The following is an 11,718-nucleotide window of genomic DNA, read 5'->3' on the forward strand; positions in this document are numbered from 1 at the left end:
AGACTGGTATTTCATAAAGCAATATTAACGTTGTCATTTCTCTACAAGAAAAAACTTTTGCATAAATAACTTAAGTGAGAAAATAAATAGGTAACTTAACTCTTTTTAAGAACCACGACTCTCATTCTTGTGGACAAACCCCACATGAAAGGATTGCAAAAATGGCCAGCCCGGCAGGCTTTCACGTGGTATGTGCTTCTGTTTAAAAAAAAAAAAAAAAAGTTTCTTTTTTTTCTTTTAACAATTAAAAACTACACAGAAAGTAAGAGATGTCTGGAAATGACTTTCAGAAAGATTTTTGGATGACAGCTAACTGGTCTTGCGGTTTTCTCAGCATATATACAGCACTTGTAATTTTTCCCCAAGTAGTAGTATTTTAACGTAAGGTGCGCCGTCACAGGTAACAGCAGGAAGAAGCTAGCTTCTAGACAGAATCGTGTCTGTAAGTGGTAGGCAGGAGGAGGTGCCTGCAAAGGGATCTGCTGGTCTTTGAATGGGTGCTGGCTTCTCCCTTGGGCCTGCAAGCCCAGTGTCCTGGGACCTTGAGCTTCTCTGCAGAAGGTGACTTTAAAATATGGCCGTGGTGGGGGGTGCTGTTCTTTCGGAATGGGGGGCGGTGATTTCTGTCCGAGCTCTACTCCCTGCCCTTCCCCCGTCCTCCCCTCCCGCCCCCGCCTTGGGACCTTCTCCTTCTCTATCCCAACTGGTGGATTTGTTTCTGCATCCTTTGAGGTGGAGGGGTCGAGGTAGGGAAACCTCTGGGGAGGCCAGACTGGAAAGAACACAGCTTCTTCCACGGTTTTGTCAGCCATAAAAAAGACTCCCCCCCCCCCCCCCCCCCGCCCCCACCACCACGCTTGTTTTTCATCTTTGGTTGTCAGATCAGAGGTTTACAACTCTGAATTCTGGAGGTGACCATGGCGGTAATCCAATCCAACCTCTCTCTCTCTCCTTTGCCCATTCAAAAGGCACCCAAGGCCTTGGAATCATGTGACAGTAGATTCCTCGAGATACAAATCCCAGCCCCACCTTCATTTTCCAAAGAGGAAATTGAGGACAGACTCGGGACAGAAAGAGAAGAGTGTGGTCCAAGGTCATCCAGCAAGTTAGTGGCAGAGTCCGGACTGGGAACCCTATCTGCGGACCCCAGTCCTGTGTTCTTGGCACAACAAGGCACTAAAGGCTTTATGAGGGGCAGAGGAGTGGGGGAGGAATCTTATCGAACTTTCTTAACCAGTCCCCGGACTTTTCTCATTCCCCACCGCTCCCTTAGAACCCCTGGGCGGTGAAAGGCTTGCTTTCCTGCCTCCCTCTGAAGTGGGACCAGCAAAGGTGGGCGGCCCCGGTGGGCGGGGCTGCGTGGCTCAGTGTGTGTGACTCTCAGCGCCCTCCCCTGCCCTGCGGGACCCCCTCGGACGCGGGGGAGTGGGGACGGGGGCTCTTCTGGCCCTCCCCGCCCCGGGATCCGCAGGGCCTGGCTGCCTCCTGCGGAAGCCCGGAAGGTCTCAGCCCCCTGCCCGGGGTTGCAGACATTTACAATGAGATACAAACAATCAGACCGCGCGCCGAGGGCAGAACCCCGGGCGCCTGGGCCGGGGCGCGGGTCGGGGAGCGCGGCGCGGCGGGCGGCCTCTAATAGGCGTTCTCCAGCTCGGCCTGGTTGGCTTTGGCGCCCCGGGCGCGGGGCCGCGGCTTTCGGCCCTTCTGCGGCCGCGCGGCCTCGGGCCCGAAGTCCTTGAGCTCGGACTGGTTGTGGGAACGGGTGAGGCGCTTGCACTTGCAGGAGGCCACCAGGCGCACTTTGCGCGCGCGCGGCGCCGCGCCCCCGGGGCACAACAGCTGCACCCGCTGCGCGCGGTAGCGGTCGGGGATGCAGCGGAAGTCGGGCCCGCTCGGGCGCCACCACTTGCCGCGGCCGATGGCGTTGGGCAGCAGGCGCGCCGGGCCGCACTGACCCGAGCACACCAGCTCGGTGACCGGCTTGGCGCTGCGGCAGGGCCCGTCCGTCACGTAGCGGGTGAAGTGCAGTTCGCGGCAGCTGAACTCGGACACGTCTGCGGAGAGAGGGCGCGTTGAGACCAGCCCGGCTCCCTGCACGCCACCAACCCACGCCCCGGCCTTTTCCACACCTGCCGCTTTCCAGACGCGTTTGCCCCTGGGTATCTCTTCCGGGAAGGGCCCAGGTATTCTGGTGCGAGTGGAAAGACCTCTGGCCCACCCTTTCCCCCTAAAACTTTGATCTTGGGCAAGTCATTTAACCTCTCTGTGCTTCCTATCTGTAAAATGCATTGTCCTAAGGAGTTAGTGAGTGAATCCACTGCAGCCATAATGCAGGGGACACAGTGAGCACATAATAAGAGCTGGAAGTATAGGCCGTTATGTGTTCTTCTTCTTCTCCAAGGGGGGCTTTTTCTCCCCCATATAACTTACATCTGTGTAATAGAGTGCCTGGTCTAGGCAGAGTAGGTACTTGCCACACCCTTTGCATGGCCTTGGCTTCCCCTAAAGACTTTTTCCAGCCACTTGGGAGGGATGGCGAGGGATGGAGAAAGGAGTAGGGGTTAATTGAAGGTAATAAATCAGGGCAGCTGCCACGGAGGAGAGAGATGGAAGCGGAGGTGGGGAGGAGAAGTCATTAGACTTGAAAAGAGCCAAACGCTGCTTGTCCAACCCCCTCATCATCGCTGAGGACCAGGAGGCCTAGAGGGGGGAAAGTACTTGCCCAAAAGGCAGAGCTGCGCATCCTCACTCCACTTTCCTGGGGCCCCGGCGCCTCTGGGTTCCTCTAAGGGTGGACGCTGTGTGCCTGAGCACCCTTGTGGGAGGCTGCACTGGGGGTGGGGGCAAAGGGCTGCCTCTTACTGCAGTTACTTCCCTACCAGAGGGGATGGAGCTCTGCCTGAAAACCTACAGGTTCAGCTGCCACAAACACTTATTAAGCACCTGCTGTGTACCAGGCATGCTGCTGGGCACATCTCTTGTTTTGTGCCGTTTTAATGGATCCCAGATGGTAACCCAGCCTTGCTCCTGAGTTGGGGTGGGGGTGGGGATTGGGCTCTGAGGCCTGGCTTGGTCCCCTGAAGACACCGCGATCAACTCTCCTACTGTGGGCTTAAACAGGTGGGAGCTTTTTAAACAGCTGGTCCTCATGTGAGCACCTGTCCGTCACCCAAGGAGATGAACAACAGTCCTGAGACCAAAAGCCGAGAGAGGGCAGAACAGGCCAGGCCTCCACTCCCCAGGCCCTGGAGAACAAGCATAGCAGGGGAGATGTGGGTTTGCCTTCCTCCAGTGGCTGACCTGGTTTCTGGGCTGGCTTGGCATCCTCACCCCGGCTCCCAGGCTGCAGGGGTAGTGTGTGGAGGCGGCCTGTTTGCCCAGGCAAGGAGGCTTTTTGGGCTTTCCAAGAATAGTGCCCCCAGGTCAGGCACTTCCTCTACAGAAGGGACTTTGTTTTGAGCTCACAGCTTCCTTGGGGCCTGTGGCCTCTCATGGGAGCCTCGGGAGGTGGATATTTTGTACTTGGGCCCCATAGAGCCCAGGAAGCAGTCCCTTGAGCTTAATCGACCTTGCCTGGGGGGAATGGCAGGGTGGTGTTCTCCTGCCCTCCCTTTTTGAAGACTTGAGGTCCCAGGCCTCCTGTGAGGCTGCCCCCTTTGCCGAGCCCCACATTCCCAGCTGGTTGTGGGGCAGGGAGGGAGGGGATGAGGGGGCCTGGGCAGGGGACTCCTCTCCCACCCAGACAATGACTGGAGGGCAGTGAGGCCCTCCCTCTGAAGTGTCATTCCGGCCCCACCCCCAGCCTTTCCTGCCCGCTGCCGGGCCAGCTGTGCACACCGCCCCCTAGGCTTCTCCGTGCACACCTGACCAGGAGCCCAGATGTGCCCTCGACCACGGCCCTCGCCTTGTCACGAGGGTCAGGCTCCCTCCCTAGTAGGGAGGCAAGCCTGGGTCTCGGGTGGGGACCTGGGGACAGATGGGGCCACCTGTGTCCACTCCCTGCACAGAGGATGCTACCTCCCCTCCAGGGCCTGGACCCGAGTTGCTACCCAGGTCGGATGCTAATACTCTGCCTACAACTTCCATGCCTTCAAGTGTCAGCTCACTGGGAAGACTCGGGGCAGTGGGAGTGTCCTCTTCCCGCTGATTTGTGGGGACTTGCTCTGGCTCTCAGTCCCCAGCACCCCCCACACATTCCCCCACCAGGGCTGTCTTGGAATGGGATCAGACTGGGGTCAAATCTCAGCTCTTCTGCTCCCTACCAAGTTACTTAGTGTCTGGAGATTTCTTCACTTTCCAACTGGGAGTGCACCTCCTGGGGCTCCCCTGCGGCGGATCCCTCAGGTACAGCCTGGGTAGAGCGTCTACCTCCAGCAGGTGCTCACAGACAGGAGGCTCCCTTGTCTGGTCCCCTGTCCAGGGATGCCAGCTGCCGGGCCTGTCTCCTATAGTCTCAGGAGGGGATTCTTGGAAATTGTCTCCTTTCTGAGGCTCTGAGCCTGTCCCAGGGTTGTATCCTCACCACCTCTGCCTCCTTCCTGCCCCAGGCTCCTGCTGCCAGCCCCCCCACCAGCCTCATGCCCCCGCGCTGGATCGCCAAGGCTATTCTGGCTTGCCAGCCTCCCCCTGCCTCCAGGCGAGGCTGTCCCTCTGTTAGAGCTGACAGCGGCGGACGGGCCACCCCAGTCTTCACAACCTCCCAGAGAGAACCTTCCAGGCCCCTCGTGTGAAAAATGCCCTCCTCTCCAGCATACCTTTGGTCTCAAAGGGATGGTGAGGGGGCCTCCCTCCGTTCTCCGCCCGGTTCATGGTCTTGTTGTTCTCCAGCTCCGGCGGAGGCTCGGGGTACTCGCGCAGCTCGGGGATGATCTCTGTGGCATCGTTCTTGAAGGCCTGCCACCCCTGGCCGGCCCCCACACGGAAGGCTGCATGCACCAGCAGGCAGACAAGACACAGGGCAAGAGAAAGCTGCATGGTGCCAGCCAGAGGATGGCACCCAGCCTTCCAGTAGCACAGGCTCCGACCTCCAGCCTGGGACACGTTTGCCTTTTTAAAGCCCCCTCTGCCTGATGCCAACCAATGAGGACAGGCTGGGGCAGGGCTGGTCCCATGTTTCTCTCAAACCCAGGGGGAGGGAACGGGGTGTGCTCACAGCAAGCCCTCCCCAAAGACTTCCCAGGCACAGCAAACTCCCAAATTGCTGCTGGTGCTCCCAGGTGACCTAGAGGGAGGCGGGTGTGTGAGGCAAGCCTGCCCTCCAGCCCCTCCCACGTGCAGGCGGCTGTGGTTTTCAGATATCAAAATGAGCTCCAGCTTGGAATCTTTACCTCCTTGGGCCCCCTGGGCTTTCTCAAAAACAAACTGTGGACCAGCGTCACAAAGAAAACGACAGCGCTGAGCCCTCTGCAGGGCTGAGCCCAGCCAAGTCCCTTTCTCCGGCCAAGTTCATTTGTTACCCCACCAACAAATGGCCCAAGGGCTCTATCTCTGGCCCCCACAGACCCAGGCAGAGGCAGAAGGAGGCTTTTTAAGAAATGTCATCGGTCCCAGTTCCATGGGGAGGCTCAGCATCAATTATCTTGACCAAGATAGCCCTTTGTTGGCACCCTCTGGAAGGCAAGAGAGAAAACCGGAAGGCCACGGGGAGGGCGTCTGCTTGCACCAGGAGGCAGGGATTCCGGTTACAAGGCCAGGATGAGCAAGTCAACAGGCAATGGTGATGGAGCCCAAGGAGGAAATCTTGGGGCTTCTGTGCACCGTGACAGGCACTTCTTGGCCAAGACACAGCCGCTTGGGGACTGATGTGCCAAAGACACTTATTTCCATGGCTAGGCCGTGGCTAGGAATGGAGAGCACAAAAATCCCTTTTCTTAGCAAAAGCCAAGGCCAGCATTTTTGGTGCTGATGTTCTCTTCTTCTCCTTTTTTTTTTTTTTTTTTTTTTTGGTCTCCTGGACCATTACATTTTTCAAAAAGAGTTTTGAGTCCTATGTGGAAAGCCTTATTGGTGCATGCTATGGGGTGTGGGGTGCATTCCATGAAGCCATCCCAGGTCCAGCTAGCCACAAAAAAGCCAAAAGGAATTGCCACCTTAGCCCTGGAGCAGAACGAGGGGCCTGGGAGGGGTAGGGTACTGGGGAGGAAGGTTCACACCTGAGGTGCAGGAAAAGAAAGGAGAGCCAGCGGAAGCTTTCCCTGCGGATAAAGGAGGAGGTGCATCAGGCTCCTGGCCCTGAAGGAGGCTGGGAAGAGGGCTGTGGCCCAGGTCCCCTTGGTATTTTCACTGGGCAATGAATCAGCACGCCCCACCTGCAGAGCCTCTAGGAGGCCTTTGCCACCTGCCTTGACTTGTAAGCCGCGGTGTCCATCTGCAGCCGTCTGTCCCTCCTTTCCACCATCCATCACTCCACACATGAATGCAGCTGCTCTGACAGTTTTACAAGCCAGACAGAAGCCCCTGCAGGAAGGGCCCTCTCTGATACCTGCTTCCTAAGTCAGTTTCCTTCGGGGCAGACGAAAACAGCTGTGGCCATTGTTGGAGGTGATCTATCTCTCCCAACAGAGCCCGTGGGTGTTGTGAGAAGCTGGCCCTCTGCGCCCCCTCCCCCTGTCTCTGACCCTCCAGCCTCCTTTTCCCTTGCTCTGGAATGTGGACCGTTAACCCAATCGTGGCCGGACAACGGCCTTCTTGCCCTGGATTTGGGAGAGGGAGGTTCCGAGGCCGGATTCCTTGAGCTGGCGCGATCGGGACGCTGAAACCCCACCTGCTGGTGGGAGCTACAGACCCAGCCGCCGGAACCCGAGCCCGTGGGGCCCATCCTCGGAGCACTGCTGCCACCTGCTGGAGACAGAAGAGCCGGCGGCTGGAGGATGGCGAAGGGTTTTATTTCATTTCATGTTTTATTTGGAACTAAAGTCATTGTTAAAAGAAAAAAAGAGAAGAATCCAGTGGATTTGAACCTATGAAGTATGTCCATCCTTTTGAGTTATTCTCTGCCAAGGTATAGGCTGCTCTTCCCAGAACGGCTCACAGAGAACCTGCTATGATGCCATCTGCTTTTTCACTTCATGCTAATCCAGCTTTATATTTACTCAGTTCGGGAGCTTATCATTGTTCAGAGTTAAACCCCCAGGGTTTTAGCTGACGTCTGTTGCGGGTACTTAGGTTATTTCCAATGCTTCCCTATCCTCAGTAGGGATGATATGAACGGACTCCTCGTACGAAATAATTTTTTGAGTTAAACTCTTTGCGATCATTGTAAATTCACATGTACTTGTAAGGAATAAAACAGAGCAAATTCCACGTACTCTTTGCCCAGTTCTCTCAATGGTAGCATCTTGCAAAACTATAGTACAATATTACCAGGATATTGACATTGATACGACCCACCAATCTGATTCAAATTTCCCCAGTTTTACTTGTATTCGTGTGCACACGCACATGTGTGTGTGTGTGTGTGTGTGTGTGTGTGTGTGTTTCGGTCTATGTCACTTTATCATATGTGTAAGTTCCAGTATCCATCACAGCCAAGATAAGGAACAACTCTGTGACCACAAAGATCCCTCTTGTTGCCTTTTGATAACGACACCTACCTTCTTCCCATGCCCCCCTAGCCCGTGGTACCACTAATCTGTCATTTCAGAAGTGTCATATAAATGGAACCAAATTGTATGTAACCTTTTAGGACTGGCTTTTTTCGCTCCAAGTGATTCCCTGGAGATTCATCCCGGTTGTTGCATGTATCAACGATTTGTTCCTTTTTCCTGCTGGGTAATATTCCACAAAATAATTAAAAAAAAAAAACTTTAGTGTTACTTCCAGAAGTGAACACTGGGTCTGGGAGAGTGAACAGTTGGCTGTGCATTGCAGGGTTGTTCTCCAGAAAGCTCAGCCAGGTCCCCGGTCCCACCAGTGTCATACAGGTAAACGTGCGCGTAAGTTGGCTAGGGCTGTCGAAACCAAGTACCTCAAACTGGGTGGCTCGAACGACAGAAATGCATTTTCTCATAGTTCTGGAGGCTGGAACTGTGAGATCAGAGTGTTGGCAGGGTTGGTTCCTTGTGAGGGCTTGTGAGCAGAGTCTGTTGCATGTCTCTGCCCTTGCTGCTGGTGCCTTTACTGGCAATCTTTGGCATTCCTTGACTTATAGAAGCATCCCCCCAACCCCCGATCTCTGCCTTCATCTTCATGTGGCATTCTCCCTGTGTTTGTCTATGCCCTCATTTCCCCTTTCTTTTTTTTTTTTAAGATTTTATTTATTTATTTGACAGAGACAGCGAGAGAGAGAGAACACAAGCAGGGGGAGTGGGAGAGGGAGAAGCAGGCTTCCCGCCGAGCAGGGAGCCCGACGTGGGGCTCGATCCCAGGACCCTGGGATCATGACCTGAGCCGAAGGCAGACGCTTAACGACTGAGCCACCCAGGCGCCCCTCATTTCCCCTTTCTTAAAAGGACATCAGTCATATTCAGTTAGGTCCACCTTAATGACCTCATCTAATTATATCTGCTACAACCCTACTTCCAAATAAGGTCACGTTCTGATGTACTAGGAGTTAGGATTCAAGATATGAATTTTGGAGGGGCATGGTTCAGCCCATAACAGCACGCGCCTCCACAAGGTGACCAACTCTGGGTTTGGGCTAAAAATCTTTAAATTGCATTTAATAATTTAACAGTTGTACCTAAATTTCTAGCAAGGCTTTTTTTTTTTTTTTTTGTGATGATTTGCTGGTTCTCATTTCTACCAAGCTGCCTGTTCGTATGTCCACTTGCCAAACCTTTCATGAGGCAAGACCCACCCCTGCCAGGAGCTGTGAACCGATCCATACTCCCCCTCCAGGAGCTCCTGTACTGGGGAAGAAAACAGTTCTTCAGCAAAGAAAGTGGTTAGTGCCACTGAGGAAAGGTTTAGATGCATTTTTTTAAAAGATTTATTTATTTATTTGAGAGAGAGAATGAGATAGAGAGAGAGAACATGAGAGAGGGGAGGGTCAGAGGGAGAAGCAGACTCCCTGCCGAGCAGGGAGCGGGATGCGGGACTGGAGCCCGATGCGGGACTCGATCCCGGGACTCCAGGATCATGACCTGAGCCGAAGGCAGTGGCTCAACCGACTGAGCCAACCAGGCGCCCTAGATGCATTTTTTTAAAGGGACAAAGTGTTATGAGCCTGCAGAGGGGAGAACAGTCTCTTCTGCCTGGGGTGTATCTGGGACCCACACAGGAAGATGTGGCCTTTGCACCCCACTTTGAAGGATAGGTCAAGTTTGGAAAGAAAGGTATGTTTGTTTGAATCCTCGGGATTATAGAATCTTTGATCTGAAAGAAGCCTCCAGAGGCATCTAACTCTCTACTTGGTTCTCAAGCCACCTGCCTGTAATTCATGGGAATGGAGGGTTCTCCTTATGGGCTGCATTTTTACACAGACTTTGCTCCCACAGGTCAGGGTAAAATGGAATATCTGGATTTGGAGGGCTATCCTGTCTATAGGCAGTTGTCTGCAATAAGGGACATCCAAATCAGCCTGTCTTTTTTTTTTTAAGATTTTATATTAGGGGCGCCTGGGTGGCTCAGTCAGTTAAGCGTCCATCTTTGGCTCAAGCCCTGATCCCAGGCTCCTGGGATCAAGCCCCAAGTCGGGCTCCCTACTCAGTGGGGAACCTGCTTCTCCCTCTCCTCCCCACTCATGCTGTCACTATTTCTGTCTCTCTCTCAAATAAATAAATAAATATTTGACAGAGAGAGCGCGTGCAGGTGTGAGCGAGTGCACAAGCGGGGGGAGCAGCAGAAGGAGAGTTGGCATGGGGGTCTTGCAGTGGCGGTGAGAGACCAGGCTCAGCTCCGAACACAGCACAGAAAGTGGGAATCTATAGCCCAGGAGCAGTGTGGGGTCAGTGGATGGAAAATTACTAAGAGGAAGCAGGGAAGGTAAGGGGGGATTCTGGCTAAACCAACCTAACCTGATTCCTGCTGAAGGCAGTGGTGGCGATCAGACTTCACCTGCGGGACAGTGGGGGGGGTGGTGGTGGTGAAGAACCCGATTAGATACTGAGGATGATCAGATGGGGAGGTTGGGGGAATTCTGGCTAAAATGGGACAAAAGGAGACAAACATGGAAGTCCAAAGGTCGGGCCTAGTTGAAAAAGAATGAAGTCTGGCAAAAGAGAGCCTCTGTCACCCCGTGGGTTTGGAGACCGGCTTCCCTCTTCCAAGCCCAGTTGCACCTGCCCTCTGCTCTCCATTCTCCTTTTCAACTCCTCTCTTCTTTCCGCCCTCCCGCCTCTCAGGGCGGCTGCCCCAGCGCTCCGCGCACTGGGAACATTCCACCGGAAGGACATCTAGTTCATGGGCTTTCGGACTAGGTTTCTCAGAACTCCACATTTCCACAAGGATGTCTTACGGTTTTAAAAATATGTACATTTCAGGGCGCCTGGGTGGCTCAGTCACCGAAGTGTCCGACTCTGGACTTCAGCTCAGGTCATAATCTCAGGGCTGTGGGATCGAGCCCTGTGCTGGGCTCTGCGCTCAGCACAGTCTGCTTGAGATTCTCTCTCCTTCTGCCCCTCCCCCTGTTCATGCACATGTGCTAAAATAAAATCTTCAAAAAATATTTATTAAAATATGTACATTTCAATTATGTAAAAATATAATGAAAAAAAAGGAGGTAGGGAAACAAACTACAAGAGACTCTTAATGATAGAGAACAAACTGAGGGTTGATGGAGAGAGGTGGGGGGGATGGACAAGATGGGCGATGGGTAGGAAGGAGGGCACTTGTTGTGACGAGCACTGGGTGTTGCATGTAAAGGAGGAATCACTGATTTCTACTCCAGAAACCAATATTGCACTCTATGTTAACTAAGTAAAATTTATTTTTTTAAAGATTTTGTTTGACAGAGAGAGAGAACACAAGCAGCAGGGAGCAGCAGAGGGAGGGAGAAGCAGACTCCCCACTGAGCAAGACCCCAGGATCATGATCTGAGCCAAAGACAGACACTTAGCCGACTGAGCCACCCAGGCGCCCCCTAAGTAAAAGTTAAATAAAAATAAATAAAAATATAAAAACACACATTAATTAAATGTGGTGTATTTCCACTTTTAATGAAATGGAGACCACCCATTCATTGTGTTGCCTCTAGGTTAACTCATTTTAGTGCAGACTTCCAAAACAGAATCTCTGTGCATTTGGACTTCTTATAAATGGGTCATCAATTCAGAAGGCCATGGCTCAGAGACTCTGTCTAAATATTGGGCTTGGGGATGCCACCCCCATAAAATTATCTTTCTTTTTTTTAAGTCATCTCTACATCCCAGCATGGGGCTCAAACTCACCACCCAGAGATCAAGAGTTGCACACTCCCACTGAGCAGCCAGGCAACCCCCCCCACCCCCGTAAAATTACACAAGCAAGCACAGAACAATCCTCCTTAGCTTTGACACTGTGCCATCACAACAGATGACAGAAATTAACAGGATATTAAGCAGATAAACTGCAACTGTTATTCATAAGTCTCATTTCAACATTCTGTGCTCATTAAAGCAGCCTGGACCTTTAAAATTAGAGTATACAGAAATCACAGCACACCATACACAACGGAATGCTAGGTAGCTAGTAAAATGAATGGTGCTGTAAGAAACAACTGTTTGTTAAGCACAAAAGCAAATGCAGAACATTTTCCATGGAGATCTCTATATACACAGACACACGTATGTGTACTTACGG

At 53.0% G+C, this 11,718-nt stretch overlaps 1 protein-coding gene across 1 annotated transcript; it reads right to left on the reverse strand.

Moving 5' to 3' along the window:
* On the reverse strand, window positions 1–4,982 carry SOST (sclerostin). Its single transcript, XM_025861720.2, has 2 exons — window positions 4,755–4,982; window positions 1–2,054 (listed from the first exon to the last, which is right to left on the reverse strand). Exons 1-2 carry the CDS (start codon window positions 4,972–4,974, stop codon window positions 1,633–1,635), a joined length of 642 nt encoding a protein of 213 aa, XP_025717505.1. The 5' UTR covers window positions 4,975–4,982; the 3' UTR covers window positions 1–1,632.
* Between the last annotated feature and the right edge of the window lie 6,736 nt (window positions 4,983–11,718).

The sequence above is a fragment of the Callorhinus ursinus genome, unplaced genomic scaffold, assembly GCF_003265705.2.
Source record: "Callorhinus ursinus isolate GAN/ISIS: 27379988/994484 unplaced genomic scaffold, GSC_fseal_2.0 scaffold102, whole genome shotgun sequence".
Lineage (NCBI taxonomy): Eukaryota > Metazoa > Chordata > Mammalia > Carnivora > Otariidae > Callorhinus > Callorhinus ursinus.

What these genes read in the sequence shown, in the direction of transcription:
- SOST (XM_025861720.2), bottom strand. Translation starts at nt 4,974, where the DNA reads ATGCAGCTTTCTCTTGCCCTGTGTCTTGTCTGCCTGCTGGTGCATGCA. An exon ending in CCATCCCTTTGAGACCAAAG is followed by an intron (nt 2,055 to 4,754) that starts GTATGCTGGAGA and finishes CTCTCTCCGCAG; the next exon opens with ACGTGTCCGAGTTCAGCTGC.